Source organism: Mustelus asterias, chromosome 6 (genome assembly GCF_964213995.1).
Source record: "Mustelus asterias chromosome 6, sMusAst1.hap1.1, whole genome shotgun sequence".
NCBI lineage: Eukaryota > Metazoa > Chordata > Chondrichthyes > Carcharhiniformes > Triakidae > Mustelus > Mustelus asterias.
This window is the reverse complement of record NC_135806.1, coordinates 108,127,451-108,154,416: the sequence shown is the minus strand read 5'-3', so window position 1 is coordinate 108,154,416 and position 26,966 is coordinate 108,127,451. Positions and strand designations below refer to the sequence as shown.

The window sequence follows — 26,966 nt, the reverse complement described above, 5'->3', positions numbered from 1 at the left end:
TACCTCCTACAGTTAAATCATGGATATATAACATTAAAAGCAGGGGGCCTGGTACTGAACCCAGCAGAACACCACTGCCTTCCAGTCACAAAAACATCAATTGACTATTACCCTTACTTCCAACTTGTCATTTGCCCTTGAATGCCTATGGCTCTTACTTTTCTGACCATGTCATGCGGACCTTGTCAGAAGCCTTGCTAAAATCCATGTGCACTACATCAAACACTCAACCCTCATTAGACTTCCTTATCACCACCTCAAAAAATTCAATCAAGGTAGTCAGACAGTGCCTTCCATTAACAAATCCAATCCGGCTGTCCTTGTTTACTCTGTGCCTTTCTAAATGACAAATAACACTCTACCTGAAGTGTTTTGAAAATGTATTCATTCTCAGGATGTGGGCATCGCTGTCTAGACCAGCATTCGTTGCCCATCCTAATTATCTCTGAGGAGGTAGTGGTGAGCAGCCTTCTTGAACTGCAGCAGTCTATGTGGTGTAGCTGCACACACACACACTGCTGTTTGGAAGGAAGTTCCAGGATTTGGATCCAGCAACAATGAAGGACTCGCGAAACAGTTTCCAATTGATCAAAATGAATGGCAGAGCAGGCTAGAAGGGCGGAATGGCCTACTTCTGCTTCTAGTTTCTGTTGAATGCTAAATTAGGATGGTGTATGGCCTGGAGAGGAACTTAAAGGTTGTGGTGTTCCCATGTATCCCACAGGCGGTGTGCAGATTTGCACATCATCCCACCCTTGGGCCGTTTTCACCGGACTACCCCACAAACCAGAAAATGGTTAATTAATGCCTATTGCTAGAGGCTGACTGGATTGTCCATTTGTCCTCCAAGCCCGCTAAGATGTTGGGGGATAGGCCAGCGGTCTGAAGATGGCCTCCCAGTGACAGGGGCAGCATGGTAGCACAGCAGTTAGCACTGTTGGCTCACAGCGCCAGGGACCTGGGTTCGATTTCCAGCGTGGGTCACTGTCTGTGTGGAGTTTGCACGTTCTCCCTGTGTCTGCGTGTGTTTCCTCCGGGTGCTCCGGTTTCCTCCCACAGTCCGAAGATGTGCCAATTAGGGTGGATTGGCCATGCTAAATTGCCCCTTAGTGTCGGGGGGATTGGCAGGGTGAATATGTGGAATGACAGTGATGGGGCCTGTTGTTGGTCGGGGCTGAATGGTTGTCTCCTGCGCTGTAGAGATTCTATGACAGACTGTGTGTGGGGCTAGTGCTCCAGGCAGGTTTTGTAACTAGCCTCCTTTTTGCCTACAGCTAAATCCACTGGTGGTTCTGCTGGTGAGTCTATTTTGTGTTTAAAAGTTTAAGAAGTTGGAGAGAAACTACTTCCAGCTTGAAGTGCCCTTTTCTCTGCCTCACCTGAAAAGGCAGCTTGCTGTTGCTTCTGTGATAGAGGCCTCTTACTTCTCCTTCTCTCTCTCTCTCTCGAGTCCTTCTGTCTTGAGGGGCGGCACAGTGGTTAGCATTGCTGCCCCAAAGCGCCAGGGACTCAGGTTTCATTCCTGGCTTGTGTCACTGTCTGTGTGGAGTTTGCATGTTCTCCCCATGTCTGCGTGGGTTTCTTCCGGGTGCTTTCATTTCCTCCCACGTTCTGAAAGACGTGTTGGCTAGGTGCATTGACCTGAACAGGCGCCAGAGTGTGGCAACTAGGGGAATTTCACAGTAACTTCATTGCAGTGTTAATGTAAGCCTCACTTGTGACTAATAAATAAACTTTAAAAGAGTCCACCTGTTACACTTGTAAGAGCCTGCCCTCTGGTCAATTGAGGGAAAATCATTCTGGGCGACAGTGCATGTTGTGACCCCCATTAGGCTCTGATGTCTGAGTCCTGACCAAAGGTCAACATCCTGCCCAGTATTCTCTTGCAGCTTTTTTTAGCAGTGTCCTATTGGAACTGAGGCAGAGCTGGAGGAGGAAATTGTGGCAGAATTGCTGAAGTGACGTTTTCCAATTATTTCACGATGTTGAAGTATGCCTTGAGGCTTATTTTTAACATTCCAACTTTTAAGTACAATTTTTTCTTAAATTATTAATGATGCAATGTCTTTAGATTTGATCTGAAAAACTGTGATTTTTTAAAAAACATAATCCATAATAAGAAAGCAATACAACCAGCATTATTAGACCTATAATGGAAAATAAATCACTATATTAAGAGTGGAAACGTTGAATATTTGATCAGTTGCTTGTAGGCCTGTAATAAAGAGAGTGTAGTAGTTTTCATCATAGCACTCCATACTCTTGCAATATACATGGTAACATAAAGTAATACAGGCAAGGATTCAAAAATATTAATTTTGAAGGTATTCCTGGAATTTGGGAGGCACCTTTAATGATTTAATGGATTGGTGTACGTACAGAACTCCTTAATTGTAACAAGCTGAATGATGTGGGGGGATGGTTTAGTTGAGATTTAGAGCAGTAGAAAAGCACGGCAGGTGGCAGTGTGGTGTTCCTCCCGGAGACATTTTTATATTGCATCTCATTTTCGCTTATCCAGAAAATGTCTGTGCCACAGGTCATTGCCAGTTCCAGTATATAGTGGAATGCTTGCTGATATTGCTATTTCTATTTTTCTACGAGTAATTGCCAATAAACCACAGGCCTCCCACCACCCCGCTGCCCAAGAATTCCCAGCCGTATGCAGAGTATAATTTAATATGAAATTAAAAGGGAGAAATTTTCCTGAAGGACAGTTTGCCTCAATCCGCGTGCATTTTAATTGTAAAAGATGATTTTGTGCTCTTTATTTTTGAACAGCTAGGTTAGAAACAATTGTCCTCCGGTTTGTGGTGAAAACTATTCCTTATAATTTGAAGGAAATTTGAACGTGATTTTCCAGAACATATAATTTCGTGAGCCATATTTTGTAACCTTGCTGGAATATTGATCGACTGTATGCTCTTGGTTAATGAGAACTGATGGGTTCGTCCCAGGGCCAGCACACTGGAAGCAAAGGCCTTTGTTAAACAAGATCGAGCAAGTCAAGGATTCCTCCTTCCATTTATGTTTCAGAGATCTTTGCAGAAGAGCAGCGCTGCTATCTCTTAAGTAATGTAAAGCATTCAGGCATATTGCTAGATTTTCTTTGCAGGGCGTTTATTGAATTTAATACAAGGAATCACATTCAAAAATAGTAACTGAGATACTGCTGTAAAATGGTTGCCTGGTGGAACAAAAGACTATCACACTTCAGTTATTTTCCACAAGAATGGTTCACTTACTATTTTGATGTGGGTATAAGTATCTGTAATAAAAATATAATTGAACATGATTCTGTTTCTTTCAATCAGCGGAATTAGCTGCACTAATGGACATAACATATGAGAAGAAACTTCCTGTCAGCTCGTTAACAATAGCACGGGTAAGGCTGGTACAGGCTTCCTCCATGTATTATTAATAATCATACAGAATATCTATGATGTACAGATTTACAACTAGTTCACAAAAAGCCCACTCGATTTCATGTACGCATTTTAAAGATTTTGTTTTTGAGTCCAAAAATGTAAGCTAGTTTAAAGTATTGCCTTAACTCTATATCTATAATGCAATATTATCCTCGGGTTTCTGAGTTCTGAATGTACCCTCATGATGACATATTTAGACTGAAATAAGCATTATTTATAACTTTGAAGGAAAAACAGGGGGTATGCCAGAGATTCACACTGTATTACTGGGGACATTGAGGCGAGAACCAAATAAAATTATGTTTATTTGCAATGATGTTATAACTTTCCAAAAATAACTGAAGATTTTGCCTGACACTGTATTAGTTGGAGGAGAAAAGAATTTCAACCCTTTACTTCTAAATATTGTCTTTCCAGCCTGAGTTTTATTCGCAGCCAGGGTTCCATTAGATCACAACAAATGAATGCTCTGGTTCTCACCTAAGCTTCTTTCTGAAAATAGTCCACATTATTGCAAAACCCTACAGCAGTCATTAATGAGAGAAGAGAACTGTCAAGAAATAAAGTGGGGTCAATCTCCTTTAGTCTTACTTTCTCTGACTCTTTAGCAATTTCTTACTTGTTGCCAGAGTCAGTGACTTAATAATGGAATCTTTATTAGGTAGAACTAAGCATAGAAATCATTGAATCCCTACAGTGCAGAAGGAGGCCATCTGGCCCATCGAGCCTGTACCAACAACAATCCCACTCAGGCCCTATCCCCGCCTATCATGCATTTACCCTGATAATCCCCCTAGACATTAAGGGGCAATTTATCATGGCCAGTCCATCCTAACCCGCACACCTTTGGACTGTGGGAGGAAACCGGAGCACCCGGAGGAAACCCATGCAGACACGAGGGTCCCATCAAGTAAAAGGGAGATGACTGTCTTTTAAAAATAGATATGATATGACAGGCCATCACTTTAGCAGCATATCCAGAGGCCTAGAGCTGGACATTTTTTGCCCCGGACTCTCACGCGGTGACCAAAGAGCGGCCTCTGGTATGATAATGAGCCCTGGGCTGGAAAACCTGCCTGGGTTGGAGAGCTATCTCAGGACTAGCAGAAGTGCATGGCCACCTCACTTCTGTTGGTGAGGACAATGTCAGGAGGTCAGGCCTCGCTGTCTTAATCCTATTAATAAAAAATTGTTATTTTAGGAATTAGTAGTTTTCATTAAGTAATTTAAATATCTCAAGCGTTTTACGCACTTTTCAAAGCCACAGTTAATTTGAACGAAGGCAGTATTATTGGCTATGTGGTCAGTGTGTTATGTCCTACTGACTTTTCTCAGAACTGTACCGATCACCATCCACATGGCACAACAATATTCAATGCAATCCTTTTATTTCTACTTGATATTGTCCATTGTAGATGAATTGCCATCACTCAAATGAGCCAGTTTGGCTTCTTGCTGGAGGCATAAATGAAATAAAGAAAAAGGCGAATAAAGCAGTAACTGATGCACATAAACAGGGTCTTCATTTTCAATTCTGCGGAAGATTTTCTTTGAAGAATAATTTCTCTCCCCCTTGGGTTTATTTTGCTTGATTTGGCCGTAAAGGGACATGTCAAATTATGTTTTTACTTCACCATTTATTTCTTGCGTTATCCTTATAGTCAGATAGCTTCAAGCCTCGACAACGAGGCGACTATTGCTTTGTACAAGAGCTTTGATTTATCTCAAATTTTCCTTATCTGTTGGACATTACTTGCAATAAAACGTGACAACTTTAGTTGGTGTAATTATTAGTTAGTGTGATTTAAATGACCATCGCCATGTGTCTTTTGTATTGCAGTAAATGCTGAGGTGATACAGTTAGCAGATTTATAACCAGATTTAAATACTTCCGCTCATTATTTCTGTAGTTTATCGACAACATTTCTTCAAGAGAAGAGGTTGAGCAGGCTGAATACTATATTTACAAGTAAGTACATTTTGCTTGATCTCCCAAGTGTTTTGCATAGAGTAATACTGTGAACAAACGGTACTTTGTTCTGTTCCATGCCCACCGACCTGTTTCTGGGCTGCACGTTCTATGTAAAGAAATAACAATCTTGGCTGTCATGAAAGGAAGTATCAAAATGTTCGTGCCCTTTTATTCTAATGTTTTTCACATTTCTCTTCACCATCACCAAGTCTGCCACACAGTGAGGAATAATTCACATTGCTTCGTTGGTACGTTAAAGAAAAAAATATATTGTCTAAATATTGAAGACAGCCGGAGCACAACAATTCTCTACCACATCCAGTCTCTTGACTCGGCTGAACATTGAAAGGTGCAGAGGTGATTGTGTACTTGACCTATGTTAGTTTTACTGTCCGTCTCAGTGTTACATGTGTATTGAACTCGGAGGGGAAGGATAGCTCCTTAACTTTGTTCCTCGGTACTTACTGTCGATTGCATATTTTTCAAAGAAGCCGCAAGCAGTGGCCTGGACAGTCGGAAATTATATGATTGGTCACTTCAGTTTACCTTTTGGAAAGGTCCCTCCAGGTGGAATGAATATATGCTGAATGACCGAGGGCAGGATTCTCCCATCTGGGACTAAATCCCATGGAGGGGACAAGAATGTGGAGTGTTTTCCATTGAAGTCAGCAGGGAAAAGGCACCATATCATCCAACGCTGACCTAATTAATTATGCAACCGTGTGTTCTTCACCATATTCCGTGGTGGGACAGGTCTGATGGCGCTTCATCTGCCGTCGTTTCCGGGTGCCACATTGAAAGGCAGCATTGGAGAGAGAAGATGGACCTTCTGAAAATTAAGGTGGATCTCTGGGAACATTCTGAGTTCAGAACGGTGGCACAGTGGTTAGCACTGCTGCCTCACAGTGCCAGGGACCCGAGTTCGATGCCAGCCTTGGGTGATTGTCTGTGTGGAGTTTGCATGTTCTCCCCGTGTCTGCGTGGGTTTCCTCCAGGTGCTTCTCTTTCCTCCCACTTTCCAAAGATGTGTAGGTTAGGTGGATTGGCCATGCTAAATTGACCCTTCAGCAGGGTAAATATGTGGGCTTACGGGGATAGGGCCTGGGTGAGATTGTTGTCAGGGCAGGCTTGAAGGGCCGAACAGCCTCCTTCTGCATTGTAGGAATTCTGTGATTCTATGAAGATGGACTTGTGAATGCTCCCCCAAGCCACTGCTGTGGTGCTCCGGAGCGAAGGTTGACAGCGGCCCTACATCCTGAGCTCTGGAGACAGCCCCAGGCATTGCTCAGGTGAATCCCAGTATCTGCATGCCGTGTTATTCCAGGCCTGTATCGCACTGGTGTGTTTCCTTGCTGGCGTCAGAGAGTTAGACATGGGTTGTTGGGCCTTCATCTGAATCCCATTAGCGGGATGCAAATCCGTTTCATGTCAGCCTCCTGCGAGTTTTCCGATCCTTCATGGATGGCACCAGCGGAAGACATGACGGGAAATTCATGCCGATGTAAAACCAATTGATGGGCCTCCTGCCAAATTCTTCCCCCTCTTTCTGTTTATGGATGGGTGAGGAGAAATCCGGGCTGTTTAAACCCTATCCGTAACAACTGGCATAGACTAATTAGGCCCAATTGAGTCTTGTGCTGTAGATTGTACATAATGTTGAGAATATTAAGCAATTTCTAGTTTAGTATATATTTACAATCTAGAGCTGAAATTACATTTAGAAATTTGTACTTGGGTGACATTCAGTGGGAGAGACTGCATTCAGGTAGGAGTCAGTATGAGACTTTGCAGAGTCAGGCCAATCTCAACAAGATGGAAGTCCTCCATTTCAAATATCTATTGTCCGTGCCTTGGATGTTAATTCAGAAACTTTGGACAGAATTTTACGTTCCATCTCCAGGTGGGCTCGAAGGCAGGAGCGGGAAGTGGAAAACGGGATTTCCCCCAGGATTGCGCCTGCTCCGACCCAGACACAATTTCAGGGTGGGGCAGAAAGGGCCTTGGGCGGGAAACCTGTCCTTTCCCGCCCAGGTTGAGGTTTAACGCTGGTCAGTGCAGGGTGGGAAGCAGACAAAGAAACAATTCTCCATCTCAGGCGGGAAGGTAGGGGGAGAGCCACAATCTGAAGACCACTTCACATTTGGGGGCCTCCCCTCTGGAACTTGGTCCATCCCTTCCAACCCAGGACCCCAGTGTGGCAACTAGGGGATTTTGGCAGTAACTGCATTGCAGTGTTAATGTAAGCCTACTTGAGACACGAATAAATAAACTTAAACTTGGAACTTTAAGAACAATCCTGGGGCTTGATTATAGGCAGAGAGTTGCATTAGGATTAGGGTACCTCTTCTGGCCACTGTAGCGCTATGCCTGGACAGGTTGGAGAGTTGTCGGCCAATCAGATTGTCTGCTAGCTCTTCAAGGCGGAACTTCCTTCCAAGGGGAACAGGGGTCCTGCCCACCACCAATCAGAACTCAATTGGGCACTTTCCAACTTGAAAATTCTGCCCTTAGAAAACCCATAAAAGCATGCAGCCCTTTTGCTAATTACTGCAAATTGGCATCTCTGCTTCTGACTTATGTAACCCCAGAGTTAGGAATAATCCAGGGGCTGATGCCTCATAGAATCATAGAATCCCTACTGTGCAAAAGGAGGCCATTTGGCCCATCGAGTCTGCACCAACCATAATCCCACCCAGGCCTTATCCCTATAACCCCACGTTTTTACCCTTACTAGTCCCGCTGACACTAAGGGGCAATTTAGCATGGCCAATCCACCTAACCCACACTTCTTTGGACTATGGGAGGAAACCCACGCAGACATGGGGAGAACATGCAAACTCCACACAGACAGTGACCCAAGCCGGGAATTGAACCCAGGTCCCTGGCGCTGTCAGGCAGCAGTGCTAACCACTCTGCAAACTGTGCCGTCCTCGGTGGACAAAATGGCAGGAAGTTGCATCCCTTGTGTTGTTGAGCATGAAATGTCACCAACTAAAATTTATAATGGAAAGCCCGCTCCTGAAATGTTGTTGTAAGGACATGAATAAAAGTAGTTTCAACCAGGGAACTCAACAATACACTGAAAAGTCCCGTGCAGGATCTTCTGCTAATGGGTATGTAGATTCTGTCAGTAATCATTTTCGACTTGCTGCACACTTCTATCTGTCTTCTCTGAATTTTCAACCATCGCACAAAAACTAACACCCCTCCGGAAATGCAGTGCTACTACTGGAAATTGAAAATGGAAATACCTGGGCTAAGGATTGATTAACAATACAGCAGCACCTCTTGACCTTGTGAGAAAGATAATTAATCTAACAGAAATATAACATTGTTTAAAGGTTTCACGACAAGATGAGAAGGATATGAAAACAACTTTATAAATTGAGGCATAGAGTACAAAAAAAGGACGTTTTTTTTAAAATACTGGTTATGCCCCAGCTGGAATATTATGGCCAATTCAATGCAACGCACTTTAGGGAGGTTGCCATGGCCTTCGAGAAAGGTACCACAGATGGAGGACTTCAGTAATGCGGAGCGATTAGAGAAACTGTTTGACTGTTCTCCTTTGAGCAGAGAAGGTTTGATGGAGATATGATAGAGGTGTTCAAAATCAGGAAGATTTTGAGAGGGGAAATAATGAAGAAACAGTTTCCAGTAATGAAGGGCTGGATTTTTACCGAGCCTTTTAAAAATGGCGGGCGGGTCCCAATTCCAACATTCCTGACCCCGTTCCTGGGCTGTCTGGATCTCGGGAGTGCCTCTGAAAGGTGTGGGTCAAAAGCACATACCCAGCATTCCTGACCCGGCCGGCTCCATTGCAGAACTAGGCATGTCCTGCTCCACCTCATTTGTCATGAAGTCAGGCTAGGTTTTCAAAGAGCCATGGTTCATCGGCACTCAGAAGTCGTAAGCCGTAGATTGCATGAGGAGACCTTTTAAAAGGTGCGTTCAAAAAGTCCTCCTCGTGCCCCCTTTGCCAAGTTATGCCACCCAAACAACCTCTATGGCCTCTCATGCCACCATGCCAAGTAATGCCCCTGCACCCACCCCTCTTGCCCTTCATGCTCACTATGCCAAGCTATGACATTCCCATGCCCATTCACACACTATACACTGTAGATCCAATTAACCCTATCGTGACAGTAGGATATGTAAAAGAAAGCTTTACAAAAAAATCATTCATTTATTACTTTCCACTATGTTTAAAAAATGTAATTTAGCGAAGGGCAGTAAAAGTGTCAATCATCCAGGCTGAGAACCCAAAAAACCTTTATTCTGTGATGGCAACCTCAGTGATGAAAATGTAGCCCAAAACAGAGGTAACCAGAGGTACCTTCTGTGTTGTAGCATTCTATGTTCCTCTGAATGGTTTTAAAACTATTTAAGTTTTAAAACCACGCAAGCTTTTAAAATTGCACTTCTGCAATATTTCAAACTATAGAATGTGCACAATGAATTTGAAGGAAAGTAATAAAGGCGGCACAGCGAAAGTAAAGGCAGCACGGTGGCACAGTGGTTAGCACAGCTGCCTCACAACGCCAGGGACCCGGGTTCGTTTCCAGGTTTGGGTCACTGTCTGTGTGGAGTTTTCACATTCTACCCATGTCCGCATGGGTTTCCTCTGGGTGCCTCCAGTTTCCTCCCACAGTCCAAAAGACGTACTGGTTAGTTGCATTGACCATACTAAATTCTCCCTCAGTGTACCCAAACAGGCGCCGGAGTGTGGTGACTAGCAGATTTTCATTAACTTCATTGTAGTGTCAATGTAAGCTATTTGTGACTAATAAATAAACTTTAGGAAAAAAACGCACAGCAACTACTTATTTGTTGTCCTAACTATGTACTAAGAGGCATCTCGAAGCACATGGAGATCCATTGCTTTAAGTTTGCAATTAATATTGGTCTAGGAAATAAAATGCCCTGAGCTTTCATTTCAGCCTCCTGACTTAATTTTCAGTGATCTCACCCATTGTGAAAGATTAGTTCTGAGAACCACAGACAATAATTGAGATATATGAGCCTTTTAAAACTATGAAAATATACCAGCAAACAATCAAATTTCCAACACTTGGCTGTAAGTGCCTTGAAGTTAATCAAGCCAGTATGATGCCCAGGAGCTATTTAACATTGTTCTCACATTGAAACACAGTCAGACTGACCTATCAGTGTCATGAGAGCAGGCTAAATAACGGTCATAGGTAGGGAGTGCAGTCTTAACTTACATTAACTTACATTAGGTGATGTTTATTTCTATGTTCTTTTGCTATTAATGGGTTAAAGAGTTAAGATTAAGGGATTCATTTCCTTGCTTGGTTGGCTTGATTAGCACAGTAAGAAGTCTCACAGCACCAGGTTAAAGCCCAACAGGTTTATTTGGTAGCAAAAGCCACTAGCTTTCGAAGTGCTGCTTCTTCATCAGGTGAGTGGGATTTCAGTTCGCAAACAGGGCATAGAAAGACACAAACTCAGTTTACAAAATAATGGTTGGAATGCGAGTCTTTACAGGTAATCAAGTCTTAAAGGTACAGACAATGTGAGTGGAGAGAGGGTTAAGCACAGGTTGAAGAGATGTGTATTGTCTCCAGCCAGGACAGTTAGTGAGATTTTGTAAACCCAGGCAAGTCTGGGGGTTACAGATAGTGTGACATGAACCCAAGATCCCGGTTGAGGCCGTCCTCATATGTGCGGAACTTGGCTGCTCAGCGATTCTGCGCTGTCGTGAAGGCCGCCTTGGAGTACGCTTACACAAAGATCAGAGGCCGAAAGCCCGTGACTGCTGAAGTGTTCCCCAACAGGAAGAGAACACTCTTGCCTGGTGATTGTCAAGCGGTGTTCATTCATCTGTTGTTGTAGCGTCTGCATGGTCTCCCCAATGGACCATGCCTCGGGACATCCTTTCCTGCAGCGTATCAGGTAGACATGGTTGGCCGAGTTGCAAGTGTATGTACCGTGTACCTGGTTGATGGTGTTCTCACGTGAGATGATGGCATCCGTGTCGATGATCCGGCACGTCTTGCAGAGGTTGCTGTGGCAGGGTTGTGTGGTGTCGTGGTCACTGTTCTCCTGAAGGCTGGGTAGTTTGCTGCGGACAATGGTCTGTTTGAGGTTGTGCGGTTGTTTGAAGGCAAGAAGTGGGGGTGTGGGGATGGCCTTGGCGAAATGTTTGTCTTCATCAATGACATGTTGAAGGCTCCGGAGGAGATGCCGTAGCTTCTCTGCTCCGGGGAAGTACTGGACGACGAAGGGTACTCTGTCCAGCGTGTCCTGTGTTTGTCTTCTGAGGAGGTCGGTGCGGTTTTTCGCAGTGGCGCGTCGGAACTGTCGATCGATGAGTCGAGCGCCATATCCTGTTCTTACGAGGGCATCTTTCAGCATCTGGAGTTGTCTGTTGCGATCCTCCTCATCTGAGCAGATCCTGTGTATACGGAGGGCTTGTCCGTAGGGAATGGCTTCTTTAACGTGTTTAGGGTGGAAGCTGGAGAAGTGGAGCATCGTGAGGTTATCCGTGGGCTTGCGGTACAGTGAAGTGCTGAGGTGACCGTCCTTGATGGAGATGCGTGTGTCCAAGAATGCAACCGATTCCGGAGAGTAGTACATGGTGAGTCTGATGGTGGGATGGAACTTGTTGATGTCATCATATAGTTGTTTCAGTGATTGTTCACCATGAGTCCAAAGGAAGAAAATGTCATCGATGTATCTAGTGTATAGCATCGGTTGAAGGTCCTGTGTGGTGAAGAGGTCTTTTTCGAACCTGTGCATGAAGATGTTGACATATTGAGGTGCGTATTTGGTCCCCACGGCTGTTCCGTGTATCTGGATGAAGAATTGGTTGTTGAAGGTGAAGGCATTGTGGTCCAGGATGAAGCGGATGAGTTGTAAAATTGCATCTGGAGATTGGCCGTTGTTGGCGCTGAGTACTGAGGCCGTTGCAGCAATGCCATCGCCGTGGGGGATGCTGGTGTAGAGTGCCGAGACATCCATTGTGACGAGGAGTGCTCCTGGTTCAACTGCTCCGTGTGTGCTGAGTTTCTGTAGGAAGTCCGTAGTGTCACGACAAAAGCTGGGGGTTCTTTGTACAATGGGTTTCAGGATGCTCTCGACGTAGCCGGAAAGGTTCTCGCACAGTGTCCCATTGCCCGATACGATGGGACGGCCGGGGTGTTTGCCTTGTGTATCTTTGGGAGGCTTGATTAGTACATTGTTTTCTAAGAACACTCTCTCTAACCTATACTTCACTGGTCACTTTTGGGTTTGTTTTAGGCAAGGGAGTTTCGCTTGCCCTAGTGCTGCTTTCTAAATATAATGAGATTGGCTTAATATTTCAGATGGTGGCTGTCCAATAGATTATGAACAGTAGAGACAGCCTTAAGAAGAGATCAGAAAATGAAAGCTCCAGGACTAAAAATGTTCCTGCGTTTGTTCGTTGCATCATTGGATGATTTACCGTACCAAATCAGCAAAATTACACTGGTAATCATCCAGTCGAGACTTTATGTAAAATATTTGGAATGAAGCGTTAATATGACAAAGGGTTTAACTGTGATGCGAGGTCGAGGGGAGGTGTTGGAACATTTACTAGTATTTACATGGCTGTTTCCCAACTGGCAAGGAGAAATGATTAGTAGGTATCATTAAAGTACTGTACTTCAATCTGCAGTCGGCCACATTACGAAGCAGAAAGCTGTGCTTGCTGATAACCTATAATCCCTCTTATCAGAACATAGTGAAATTTCTGAGATTTTGGTATTTAAGCAGTTTTGATGTTTGCTGCTGATATAAATCAGACTGCACTGAAGCTGCATTAGCACTTAGCAGAGTGCTGGAGGAAATTTCATAATTGAATCGCCATAGCAACCACTCACCCCATCAGTCTGCTCAGTATAGTTAGCCTATCATAATTTCAGATTCCAGATGACACTTCACTTCTCAACCAATACCAATATAGATACATATACCATTTTTATGTATAATATATTTGCATGTTTATGTCTATATCTGAATATATCACGGTGTAATTTGAAAATCAATGCAGAATATTTAAAATCCACTTTTTTAACCTTTTTATAATTGTTATATTTCAAGAATAGATTTGTTAGGCTTCCTATAAATTGAGAATCCATGTTGTAGCTGCTCTAGTAATATGGCTGTTACAGGCCTCCAATGCATGTAACATGGCAGGCGATGAGTTACAAGACTGTTCCGATATTTTCTGTGTTCAGCTGTGAAAATACTGAACAAAATAGCTTTGTCTTAATTTTATGTTGGAGTTTTGTGATACATCTGAACCTGGTTTCTGCTCTTCAATCTTGCCCTCTGGCAGCTCCCTGTCTCCATATTGTTCTTCCTAGATTAGAATACATGCAGGCAGGCTCTGGCCTGTTGCATCAATTGGTTGTTGGTGACCAAAGTTCATTGGTTGAAATTGCTGGTGTGAAGATTCTCCCCTTTCTGTCATTTGGTTCTTTCTGCTTGAAAACTAGTAAGGTTCATCCCACTCATTTACTTTGGTTATCGAGATCCTGAACTTGAAGCCATGGTGCAAGCTTTCTTCTGGCTATAATCTGTCACAAATTCGATCGCTTTCTATTTTCAAAATGCTAAGAAGCTAAATTTAGGGACCTAGGTACAGAAATCACTACACCCAGAAAATGCTGGAAAATCTCAGCGGGTCTGACAGCATCTGTGGAGAGAGAATAGCGCCAAATATAGGAAGAATATCAGTGGCAAAAACACAGCTTAGCTGTTCAGTCAACACATTTATTGTTTGTGGGATGTGGCTGCTACATCTCCCCACAGAACAGTCACTGTGTTTCAAAAGTAATTCGTCCTGTGAAGCACTTTTGAGATCTTTCAAGAAAGTAAGGTTTTTATTATCGTTTTAGGAGGCTTATGAGACATCACTTGTGAGAGGCTTGAAAAGCAGTGCCATTAAAAACAATTGGAAGGAACCATGTTCTCAATTGCTCTACTGACTGATTCAGATTTTTTTTTAATGTGTTCATGAAATGTGGGCATCATTGGCAATGGTCAGTGTTTATTCCTAATTGCCCTGGAGAAGGTGGTGGTGAGCTATCTTCTTGAACCGCTGCAGTCCATGTGGTGTAGGTATATCCACAGTGCTGAAATTGTCACTCAACCAGTGCAATGAGAAGGAACCAGAAGTTGTACCCATTGAGGGCATACAATACAAAATGATCATGCACCCTACTTCTGACGTGGCTGAAATCAGCTAATTCATCCACGGTCTGTATGTGAGTACTATACCATTTATTCATTTGATTAACCCACTGGAATCCGCTCAGGACCAATTATTTGTCCACTCGTGAGGGGAAAGGTCTAAGACCTATTCCTTCTGGAGGGAAAAGTACACTGCAGAAGTTAATGCTGTTGAGAACTGCAGCTGATGCATCTGTTCCAACGGGCTACAGCCTGTTTATACCACCTAACCCTGGCCACAAGTTATCTATCTGGAATGTAGTACTGTAGTTATATACAAATGACACAGAATCCTCTCCCATGTGGATCGAATTTATATATTCACAGCATGCATGTGGGCCTCTCAATATTCAATTCAACAACACCTGGTCTATGGGACACCCTGACCACTTTTAGACATGGGTTGATATCGCACTGGAGTTGATGTCAAATCCTCACTGAATGGCTCTGCCTCCTCCATAGCAAAGCATCACTCTTTCTAGGATCAAGCTTATATCTGGTGCTGTATTCAACATCAGTGTTGTGCGCAAAGTGAAAACCATTAAGTAGCAATGTTCAAGTTGAATTACATCCTTCATCTCTAGGCTTACACTCTAAAATTGTGAGCCTTCTCTTAGATCCTTCATGTCGCTTGCAAACCTTGATAACTTCAGATTGGGCTGGAGCAGAGGGAGTACATTAAAATTGTTCTCTACAGCATTTAAATTGCTTATGAGCTTAAGAACTTCCAATAGTGTACAGTGCTTCCTGTAAATTTGGTACAGAGTTGCTCTCTGTAAGTTTTGTCTGCATTATTTGACCCCGCCCCATGTTGTAATGATTTCTAACTTTTTCCCACCCTAGTAAAAATACTTTTGAGTCCTTGTCCTCCCTGCCATAAAATTAATTTTGACCGTGAAATAAATATATTTCTTAATATATCAGTGAATAACTTACCGATGACAAGTCATCGCAAATAAAAATAATTAAAATTCCTTTTCAGCTGTGACATTCATTAGTGTAGGAGAATTAAAACTGATGATTACATACAGAATGAAATGCAGTTATTAAAAATCAGCCTTCTAATATAAAAATGACATTGCTGTTTTTTGTCAAGCTCATCCTAGCCCCCTTCCCGTGACTCATCATTTGCTGCAATGCAGCACTCCAGAAAAAGAAACAAATAACTTACTGTTACAATTTTAAAAACTCACTTATGGGATGAGGACATGATTGGCAAGGCTAGCATTAGGCCCATCCTGAATTGCGCTGAGTGGCTGCAAGGCTATTTCAGTGGGCTGTTAAGAATACACCTCGTCGTTGTGGATCTGAAGCAACATATAGACCAGTAAGGATGGCAGAGCCCTTAAAGGACGTTAGTGAAGCAGATGGGTTTTTATTGACAAATCAGTAGTTTCATGGTCACCTTTACTGATTTTGGTATTGTATTACTATTTTATTCCAGATCTTGTTTAGACAATCTGTCTTTAAATTCCACATCTGCCATTGTAGCATTTGAATTTTTGTTTCTGAATCAATAGTCCAGCCCTCTGGATTTTTAGTATTGTTAACATAGTGACTGCACCACTGTTCCAATATTGTTCCAACAGTATGGCTTAAGGTTTTGTATTGGGAAAGGAGCTGTGCCAGAAAGAATCAGGAGGAATTTTCTGATCAATGAAATTGAGTATGAGTTTTCCTTGCTTTGCATTTTGATTGTGTGCATCCTCTTCCTTCAGTCACTCAGTTATTTCTTCTTCAGCATTCTGCTCTGTGTTTGGTATGAGATGCCAATGGTATTTGCTACCAAATAAACCTGTTGGACTTTAACCTGGTGTTGTGAGACTTCTTACTTTGGTATGAGATACAGTGAGAAGTCTCACAACACCAGGTTAAAGTCCAACAGGTTTGTTTGGTAGCAAAAGCCACTAGCTTTCAGAGCGCTCGCTACTCCTTTGTCAGAGTGGGAGTTCTGTTCACAAACAGGGCATATAAAGACACAAACTCAATTTACAAAATAATGGTTGGGATGCGAGTCTTTACAGGTAATCAAGTCTTAAAGATACAGACAATGTGAGTGGAGAGAGGGTTAAGCACAGGTTAAAGAGATGTGTATTGTCTCCAGACAGAACAGTTAGTGAGATTTTGCAAGCCCAGGCAAGTCGTGGGGGTTACAGATGGTGTGACATGAACCCAAGATCGCAGTTGAGGCCGTCCTCATGTGTGCAGAACTTGGCTATCAGTCTCTGCTCAGCGACTCTGCGTTGTCGTGCGTCGTGAAGGCCGCCTTGGAGAATGCTTACCTGAAGATCAGAGGCCGAATGCCCGTGACCGCTGAAGTGTTCCCCAACAGGAAGAGAACACTCTTGCCTGTTGATTGTCGAGCGCTGTTCATTCATCCGTTGTCATAGCGTCTGCATGGTCTCCCCAATGTACCATGCCTCGGGACATCCTTTCCTGCAGCGTATCAGGTAGACAACGTTGGCCGAGTTGCAAGAGTATGTACCGTGTACCTGGTGGATGGTGTTCTAGAACATAGAACATAGAACAGTACAGCACAGAACAGGCCCTTCGGCCCACGATGTTGTGCCGAGCTTTATCTGAAACCAAGATCAAGCTATCCCACTCCCTATCATCCTGGTGTGCTCCATGTGCCTATCCAATAACCGCTTAAATGTTTCTAAAGTGTCTGACTCCACTATCACTGCAGGCAGTCCATTCCACACCCCAACCACTCTCTGCGTAAAGAACCTACCTCTGATATCCGTCCTGTATCTCCCACCACGAACCCTATAGTTATGCCCCCTTGTAATAGCTCCATCCACCCGAGGAAATAGTCTTTGAACGTTCACTCTATCTATCCCCTTCATCATTTTATACACCTCTATTAAGTCTCCCCTCAGCCTCCTCCGCTCCAGAGAGAACAGCCCTAGCTCCCTCAACCTTTCCTCATATGACCTACCCTCCAAACCAGGCAGCATCCTGGTAAATCTCCTCTGCACTCTTTCCAGCGCTTCCACATCCTTCTTATAGTGAGGTGTTCTCACATGAGATGATGGCATCTGTGTCGATGATCCGGCACGTCTTGCAGAGGTTGCTGTGGCAGGGTTGTGTGGTGCCGTGGTCACTGTTCTCCTGAAGGCTGGGTAGTTTGCTGCGGACAATGGTCTGTTTGAGGTTGTGCGGTTGATTGAAGGCAAGACTTGGGGGTATGGGGATGGCCTTGGCGAGATGTTCGTCTTCATCAATGACATGTTGAAGGCTCCGGAGGAGATGTCATAGCTTCTCTGCTCCGGGGAAATACTGGACGACGAAGGGTACTCTGTCCACCATGTCCGTGTTTGTCTTCTGAGGAGGTCGGTGCGGTTTTTTGCTGTGGCACGTCGGAACTGTCGATCGATGAGTCGAGCGCCATATCCTGTTCTTATGAGGGCATCTTTCAGCGTCTGGAGATGTCTGGTGCGATCCTCCTCATCTGAGCAGATCCTGTGTATACGGAGGGCTTGTCCATAGGGGATGGCTTCTTTAACGTGTTTAGGGTGGAGGCTGGAAAAGTGGAGCATCGTGAGGTTATCCGTGGGCATGCAGTACAGTGAAGTGCTGAGGTGACCGTCCTTGATGGAGATGCGTGTGCCCAAGAATGCAACCGATTCCGGTACATGGTGAGTCTGATGGTGGGATGGAACTTGTTGATGTCATCATATAGTTGTTTCAGTGATTGTTCACCATGAGTCCAAATGAAGAAAATTTCATCGATGTATCTAGTGTAATACATCGGTTGAAGGTCCTGTTTGTTGAAGAGGTCTTGTTCAAACCTGTGCATGAAGATGTTGGCATATTGAGGTGCATATTTGGTCCCCACGGCTGTTCTGTGTGTCTGGATGAAGAACTGGTTATTGAAGGTGAAGACATTGTGGTCCAGGATGAAGCGGATGAGTTGTAAAATTGCATCTGGAAACTGGCAGTTGGCGGCATTGAGTACTGAGGCAGTTGCAGCAATGCCATCGTCGTGGGGGATGCTGGTGTAGAGTGCCGAGACATCCATTGTGAAGTGGAGTGCTCCTGGTTCAACTGCTCCATGTATGCTGAGTTTCTGTAGGAAGTCCGCTGTGTCGCGATTAAAGCTGGGGGTTCTTTGTACAATGGGTTTCAGGATGCCTTCGACGTAGCCGGAGAGGTTCTCGCACAGGGTCCCATTGCCCGATACGATGGGACGGCCGGGTGTGTTTGCCTTGTGTATCTTCGGGAGGCAGTAGAAATCTCCAACGCTGGGAGTACGTCGGATGAGAGCACGGAGGGTGCTCTGTAGGTCCGGATCAAAGGTCTTGATCAGTCTGTTGAGTTGACGGGTGTGTTCTTTGGTCGGATCTGTGGGTAACTGTCTGTAGTGTTCGTCGTTGTTCAGTTGTCGGTACACTTCTTTGCAGTAATCCGTTCTGTTCAGTATGACGATGGCCCCTCCTTTGTCTGCTGATTTGATGACAATGTTGCGGTTGGTCTTGAGAGCGCGGATGGCGTTGCGTTGTGCTTGGGTGATGTTCGGGGCTGTCTTGTGAGTGCGGTTGATGAATCGGTATGAGATCCCATCCCTGCAAAACTGTATCCTCCCCCCCCCCCCCCCCCCCACCCTTCAGAGCCAATGCTACCTTTCCATTGTCATAAACCAACTGTTGAAACTAGCACACATTATGGATTGTTCATTGAAGTTGTGTTACAAAGGCTTTTTTATTTCTTCTCAAGAGAAGTATATGGCAGCTGTTCAAAAAATGTTACAGCCTCTGTTAATTCTGAGAGTCTTGTTGAATCACAGGTTAATGGTCAGAAATGAATCACAGAAAATTAGCATGCAGCTACATCAAGTAATTAGGAAGGCTAATGAAATGTTGACCTTAATCCAAGGGAGTTGAAGTATAAAAGTAGAGAAGTGGTGAGGCCACAGCTAAGGTACAGCTTCGGTCACCTTGGGAAGATAGGAATGTAGGAGCAGGAGTAGCCCATTCAGCCCCTCGAGCCTGTTCTGCCATTTAATGAGATCGTGGCTGATCTGTGGCCTAACTCAATATGCCTACCTGCCTTTGGCCTATATCCTCTAATACATTAGCTTAACAAAAATTTATCTATCACAGATTTAAAATTTGCAACTGATCTAGCATCAGCTGCCGTTTGTAGAAGAGGAGGCATATACATGCATTGGAAGCAGTTTAGAGAAGGCTCACTTGGCTGATTCCAGGATGAGGGGTTTGGCTAATGAAGGCAGCTTAACCAGGGTTGGCTATACTCACTGGAGTTTAGAAGAATGAGAGGTGATCTTATTGAAAGATTCTGAAAGATTCTGAGCAGGCTTGACAGAGTAGATTCTGAGTGAATTGTTTCGTCTTGTGGGGGAATGTGGAATGAGGGACACAGTTTAAAAATAAGGAGTATTCCATTGAAGATTGGGGTGAGGAGGGATTTCTTTGCTCAGAGGGTCATTAATCTTTGGAATTGTCTTACCCAGAGAGGCTGATCATTGAATATATTCAAGGCTGAGTTAATAGAGTTAGGACCATGATCAGATCAGCCATGACGGCATTGAATAGCGGTGGGTCAGGCCTGAGGATCAAAATGGTCTACTCCTGTTCCTATTTCTTATGTTTTTATGAGAAAACAACATTTTCAAAGTGCACAATTATTTGGCAAAAAAAATGAGACGAAACAAAGGAAGAAATTTCTAGGAGAGATGACTAAAATCCTCAGTTTAAGGATGGTTTTTGCATGGGGAGAGAAGTGGAGGCCAAACGTTTATGAAGGGGATTCCAAAGTTGAAGTCACTAAATTGCTGAAAGCACAGTTTAATTTTTTTTGGCAGTGTTGTTAGACCTGGAGAGAAAACCAACCGATTGCCCTGGAGAGAAACACGTCAGTTTTCTTGCCTGAAACAACACTGCCATTTTTTGGTAAGATTTCGCCCATGGTTTTTGAGCCTATGGTAGCTTCTTTTGGAGTAATGAAATTTAACACACCAGGATTGAATCATAATGTAGTGGATCATAGTCAAGTGGAAGAGACTGCTTCATCAGAGAAGGATGTCTAATATTGCAAAGATTGTGTCGTTGCTGACATGTTATTTTTAAACCAAAGATTTGTCATTTGAAATTCTTACGATGATCAAAATGCCAAGGATGCTAAATGTAAGTGACTCCACATTTGTTTATATCAGATTTAAAATTGCAAGTCGCCTAGTCATAGTTCACTGAAATGCCAAAGCAAAAAAAAGTTCATGACCTTTTTAAATAACCCAATGAATGCAGTGGAAAGTGTGTTCATCCATGCAGAGGAACCAGCCATGAACCTGACTGCTGGTACAAAATCGCCAGAGGCTTTTGACATCACAACTGCTAGAACATAACCCAGTCTGCTGTTAGAGTGTTTAATTTGGGAGTCTGTCTGCATTTGTCACAAGCTGGCTCTTTTAGTGGCAAAAAATCTACAAGTCGCAAAGAGTAGCATTTTCCGTCATTCATCTAAGAGCAGTCTCCTCACCAAACCCCTCCACCAAACAATTAGTAGAAAACCTGTGCATGTTATCATCCAGCTAATATTTAGACATGTGGATCGGTTAGCTCAGTTGGCTTGTGATGCAGAGCAACGCCAACAGCACAGGTTCAATTCCCGTACCGTCTGAGTTATTCATGAAGGCCCACCTTCTCAACTTTGCCCCTCGCTTGAGGTGTGGTGATCCTCAGGTTAAATCACCACCAGTCAGCTCTGCATCACAAGCCAATGGTCATCTGGGAGTGTGGCGACTTCACTTTATTTGGACATGACAGAAGCACTATTCTCAAAGTAAATAACAAAGCTGTAACAGGTTTATTTATTTTAAAATTAATGGAGCTTGGGTAGAAATTACAATAATTTTAAAAAGATCCACGATAATTTCAACATTTTCAGACGGTACAAAATTTGAAAGTATTATAAACAGTGACAAAATTAGTGATCAACTTCGAGGAGACATAGAAAGTTTGGTGGAACGTGTAGACATGTGACAGGTGAAATATAATACAGCAAAGTGTGAAGTGATGAATATTTGTAGAAAGAAAGAGATGAGGCAATGCAAAATAAAGGATATAATTTTATAGAGGATGGAGAAACAGAGAGACTATACAAACAGATAGTTTACTTGCACCATTTATTGATGATGCCAGGGCAGATTGAGAAAGTGGTTAATAAGTCATCTGGGATCCTGAGTTTTATAAATTGAGGCACAGAGTTAAATAGCAAGACCGTTTATGATGAAGCTTTATAAAATTCTTGTTCAGCCTCAATTGGATTATTGTGTCCAATTCTGGGCACCATCTCTCAGAAAGAATGTGAAAGCTTAAGAGACGACGCCGAACAGATTTACAAGTATGGTTCTCGGCATGAAAGCTTCAGCTATGTGAATAGATTGGAGAAACTGAAGTTGTTCTCCTTAGAAAAGAGAAGGTTGAGAGGAGGTTTGACAGAGAGCCCAGAGTGGGTAGAGAGAAACTGATCGCACTGGCAAAAGAGTCAAGAAGTTGGTTGCCAAAGGAACCATTGGTGACACAAGGAATATTTTTTATGCAATAAGTTGTTAGTATCTGGAATGCACTGTCTGAAAATGTGTTGGAGGTATATTCAGCCATGGCCTTCAAAAGCACCTGAAAACAAAACATTTACAGGACTACAGGGAATTGACATGGCAGTGGGACTAGCTGAGTTGCTCTTGCAGAGAGCCAGCATGGGCATGATTCTATTTTAATAGGTCAATTTGAGGATGCCATCTACTCAGGGTGATGAGTTTCTGCCCTGGGTTTGAACAGGCCATTTCTCGAACCACAAATCTTTGGGGACTGGGGCAGGATTGTACTCGAGCTGACATTTTTTATGTAGGCTACATTTACAGGCACTGGACCTTGTAGCCAGGAAGCGTGGGACTGGACATGGTGGTGGTGGTATCACATTGCTCTGTTTGACCCATTCTGGATTTTGAACGCATTTGTTTCAGATCTCCCACTCGAGACAATTGCAATCACGTGAAAGAATTGCAGGATTGTGAAGAAGTTTCCTGCACTTTCAAATATCTGGAGCATCCTCCACAGAGCCTCGCGACTTACTGAATCAAATGCTTTGATCAACTTAATGAATGCACAAAGAGTTCCTGATATTTTTATTAGATTTGTCTGGCAACAATACCCATGTCGGGGGTTCCTCAGGAAGGACAAAAGCCGTACTGTGTCTTTAGGAGGATTTCCCCAGTCACAGAAAGTAGGCAATTCAGGAGAAAGCATGTCAGGATTTTTCCTGCTATGCTCAAGGGAAATCCCTCAATAGTTTACAATAGCATGATTCATCTCCCTTCTTGAAGATAGTTGCATTTGTTGTATTCCTGAAGTTGGCGGTGGAATTCTTCTTCCTCCAAAATCTGGAGGATGACTGCATGGAGTCTTTGTGGACCTCCACTGGAATACCATCGGGACGGCATGCTTTGTTTTTTTTTATCAGTTTGATTGCTTGTTGCAGCTCTCACATTGATCGTGATTCACCTATGGATTCTACCACAGGGTACTGGGCAATAGCCTGGTGGGTATCAGCTGCCACTGTGGACCATGGTCGAGGAATTATTGAAATTGTTCTTTCCAGTATTAAGAGATGTTACTGTCATCTTTACGATCAGAAGCACCATCCTGTGAGTGAAGGGGAGTTTATAGATTTGACCTTTTGGTTTATAGGTGGCCCTGGTGATTCCCAAAATGCTTTGCATGTCATGGTGGTCAGCACATTGATTTTGATTTGATTTATTATTGTCACATGTATTAGTATACAGTGAAAAGTATTGTTTCTTGCGCGTTATACAGACAAAGCATACCATTCATAGAGAAGGAAAGGAGAGAGTGCAGAATGTCGTGTTACAGTCATAGCTAGGGTGTAGAGAAAAATCAACTTAATACGAGGTAGGTCCATTCAAAAGTTGCAGCAGGGAAGAAGCTGTTCTTGAGTTGGTTGGTACGTGTCCTCAGATTTTTGTATTTTTTTCCTGACTGAAGAAGGTGGAAGAGAGAATGTCCGGGGTGCGTGGGGTGCTTGATTATGCTGTCTGCTTTTCCGAGGCAGCAGGAAGTGTAGACAGAGTTAATGAATGGGAGGCTGGTTTGCATGATGGACTGGGCTTCGTTCACGACCCTTTGTAACTTTTTGCGGTCTTGGACAGAGCAGGAGCCATACCAAGCTGTGATACAACCAGAAAGAATGCTTTCTGTGATGTATCTATGAAAATTGGTGAGAGTTGTGGCGGGCATGCCAAATTTCCTTAGCCTCCTGAGCAAGTAGAGGCGTTGGGCTTTCTTAAGTATAGTGTTGGCATGGAGGGACTAGCACAGTAAGAAGTCTCACAACACCAGGTTAAAGTCCAACAGGTTTATTAGGTAGCAAAAGCCACTAGCTTTCAGAGCGCTGCTCCTTCGTCAGGTGAGTGGGAGTTCTGTTCACAAACAGACCATATAAAGGCACAAACTCAATTTACAGAATAATGATTGGAATGCGAGTCTTTACAGGTAATCAAGTCTTAAAGTACAGACAGTCCAACGCCGGCATCTCCACATCGTGGAGGGACTAGGACAGGGTTGTTGGTGATCTGGGCATTTTGAAACTTGAAGCTCTCGACCATTTCCAGTTCACCCCTGTTGATGTAGACTGGGGCATGAGCTCCACTGCACTTCCTGAAGTTTATGACTTTCTCCTTCATTTTGTTGACATTGAGGGAGAGGTTATTGTTGATACACTAGTTCACCAGATTCTCTATCTCTTTCCTGTACTCCATCTCATCATTGTTTGAGATCCAACCCACTATGGTGGTGTCATAAGCAAACTTGAAAATCGGGTTGGAGCGGAATTTGGCCACACAATCATAGGTGTATAAGGAGTATAGTACGGGGCTGAGGACACAGCCTTGTGGGGCACCGGTGTTGAGGATGATCATGGAGTTGTTGTTGCCTATCCTTACTGATTGCGGTCTGTGGTTTGGGAAGTTCAAGACCCAGCCGCAGAGGAAGGAGCCGAGCCCCAGGCCATGGAGCTTGGAGATGCAATTTGTAGAGATAATGGTGTTGAAGGTTGAACTGTAGTCAGTAAGTAGGAGTCTGACATAGGTGTCTTTGTTATCCAGGTGTTCCAGCGTTGAGGGCAGGGTCAGGGAGATGGCATCTGCTGTGGACCTGTTGCGGCGGTAGGCAAACTGTAGCGGATCCAGGCAATCTGGGTGGCCGGAATTGATTCAAGCCATGACTAACTATTCGAAGCACTTCATAATGGTGGATGTCTGAGCCACAATTGTCATTAAGGCACACTGCCTGCCTTTTCTTTGGTACTCAGATGATGGTCATCTTCTTGAAGCAGATAGGGACCTCAGATTGGCGCAAAGAAAGGTTAAAGATGTCTGTGAATACCCCCGCCAGCTGGTCCACACAGGATCTGAGTGCTTGTCTAGGTACCCCATCAGGGCCAGTCGCTTTCCCTGGGTTGACTTTCGAGAAAGCTGCTCTGATGTTTGCGATGGTGACCTCAGATACAGGTTCGTCCGAGACTTCCAGGGTGGAGGGCATGCTCTCGTTGAATCTCACTGTTGGATCTCTTGGGCTTTCTCTTCCCACCACATGTTCTTTATCTTCCAGATTTGCCTTGGGGGCTGGCCTTGAGCTTTTGGAATGCTATCTTCTTGACTTGTAACTTTGGGTTGTTCTGCCAGGGAATGAAGGCTGCTTGTTTTTGTTCCAGGAGGTTACATATTTCTGAAACATTCCAAAGGAATCGGTCACAGTGATGACGATACTCAAACCCAATGGTCTGGACATGGGAGTCTAGTCCAACTGACTTTATTTGATCTATTGTTTGGGAATAGAGTTGGAATTGTGAAGACTTCCTAGACTTGTTTAATGCTGCCCTTGAAATTCCTCTCTTTGGTCAAGCAGCTTTAGGGCTGAGAAAATGGTCGTCTTCCTTTTGGACTTTTGGGCCTTGTGATGTCTTGGGGCTAGGTGGATGTGCATCACCTATGGAACCAGACTATGATGTGTCTAGCAGGCCTCAGTTCCCTAAGCAGTGACGTAACCCAGGAGGTGTCAATACTTTGATCTAGGATGGCTCCATGTGGTCTTGTATTTGTCCTTCTGGTGGAAGAGGATGTTTGTTATAATGAGGCCATGCTAAGCACACTTTGTCAGCAGGAGGATGCCACTTGTGTTGGCTTTTCCCACTCCATTATCCCGAGTGGTTCCACTCTAACTCTATTATCCCGAGTGGTTCCACTCTAATCATCGGAGTCATGATCAACTCTGGAATTAAAGTAATAAAAACTAGAAACTGCTTGAAAAATTGAGCAGATCTGGCAGCATCTGTGAAAAGATGAACAGAGTTAATGTTTCAAGTCTCTTCATGACACTTCATCAGAACTGGAGAACCCCTCCATGAGCCTTATCTTTCAATTAGAAGGTGTATCTCCCTCTTGCTCCTTGAGCTGTCCTCCTGCCAGAAGTTGGGGTTTCACTGAGTGCAGTGATGTCACTTTGGAGTCTTCATGGTTCATGTGATATGATTGTAATTCTTCTTTCTGGATGGTCATTCTTGAGATTATTATGAGTGTTCTAACATTCCAAATTGCAAAATTTGAAGCTTTCTGTCTTTGACCACGATGATGGTGATCCCATAGGGAGTGGTTCTTCAGTCAGGAATTTGTGGGATTGAGTACTTTTTCTATTCCCCCTTCCCATTTGAAGTGCGCAGAGGGTATCCTGAAGAAGACTACTCATTGACAGATGCTGCTGCCCAAAGACACCTCTATCCCAACACAGGTGCCAAATGACCTTCACACATCTGTCATCAGTGTGCAGGTTCTTGACTTCAGAATCATAGAATCCCTACAGTGCAGAAGGAGGCCATTCAGCCCATCGAGTCTGCACCAATTCTCCAAAAGAGTATCCTATCCAGGACCAACTCCCACTCCCATCCTATCCCCATAACCCAGGTATTTAATATGGCCAATCCACCTAACCAGCACATCTTTGGAGTGTGGGAGGAAACCAACGCAGACACGGGAGAATGTGCAAACTCCACACACAGGCTGGAATTGAACCCGGGTCCCTGGCGCTGTGAGGCAGCAGTGCTAACCACAGTTGCACCATGCTGCCAGATTCACAGCTCTGTTCCCTTTGCCAAATCTCCATTGACACAGAATTTGGCAAATTGACCCTGTTAGAAGCCTGTGCGTGACTTTGTTTAATATGGTGGTCTTGGGGCATCGTCATTATCCACGCAATCTTGATGGGCTGGTAGTCAGATTTCAATGATGTGTCGAGCTACAACGATCAGGACCA

General features: G+C 43.9%; 1 protein-coding gene across 1 annotated transcript in view; it reads left to right on the top strand.

The window, feature by feature from the left end:
• The window catches only part of mrps27 (mitochondrial ribosomal protein S27), a 94,205-nt gene that overhangs the window by 14,926 nt on the left and 52,313 nt on the right, over positions 1–26,966 (top strand). Inside the window, exons 3-4 of the mRNA XM_078214892.1 lie at positions 3,315–3,385; positions 5,339–5,397. Coding sequence (XP_078071018.1) covers positions 3,315–3,385; positions 5,339–5,397 — 130 coding nt within the window. The remainder of the gene's footprint in view (positions 1–3,314; positions 3,386–5,338; positions 5,398–26,966) is intronic.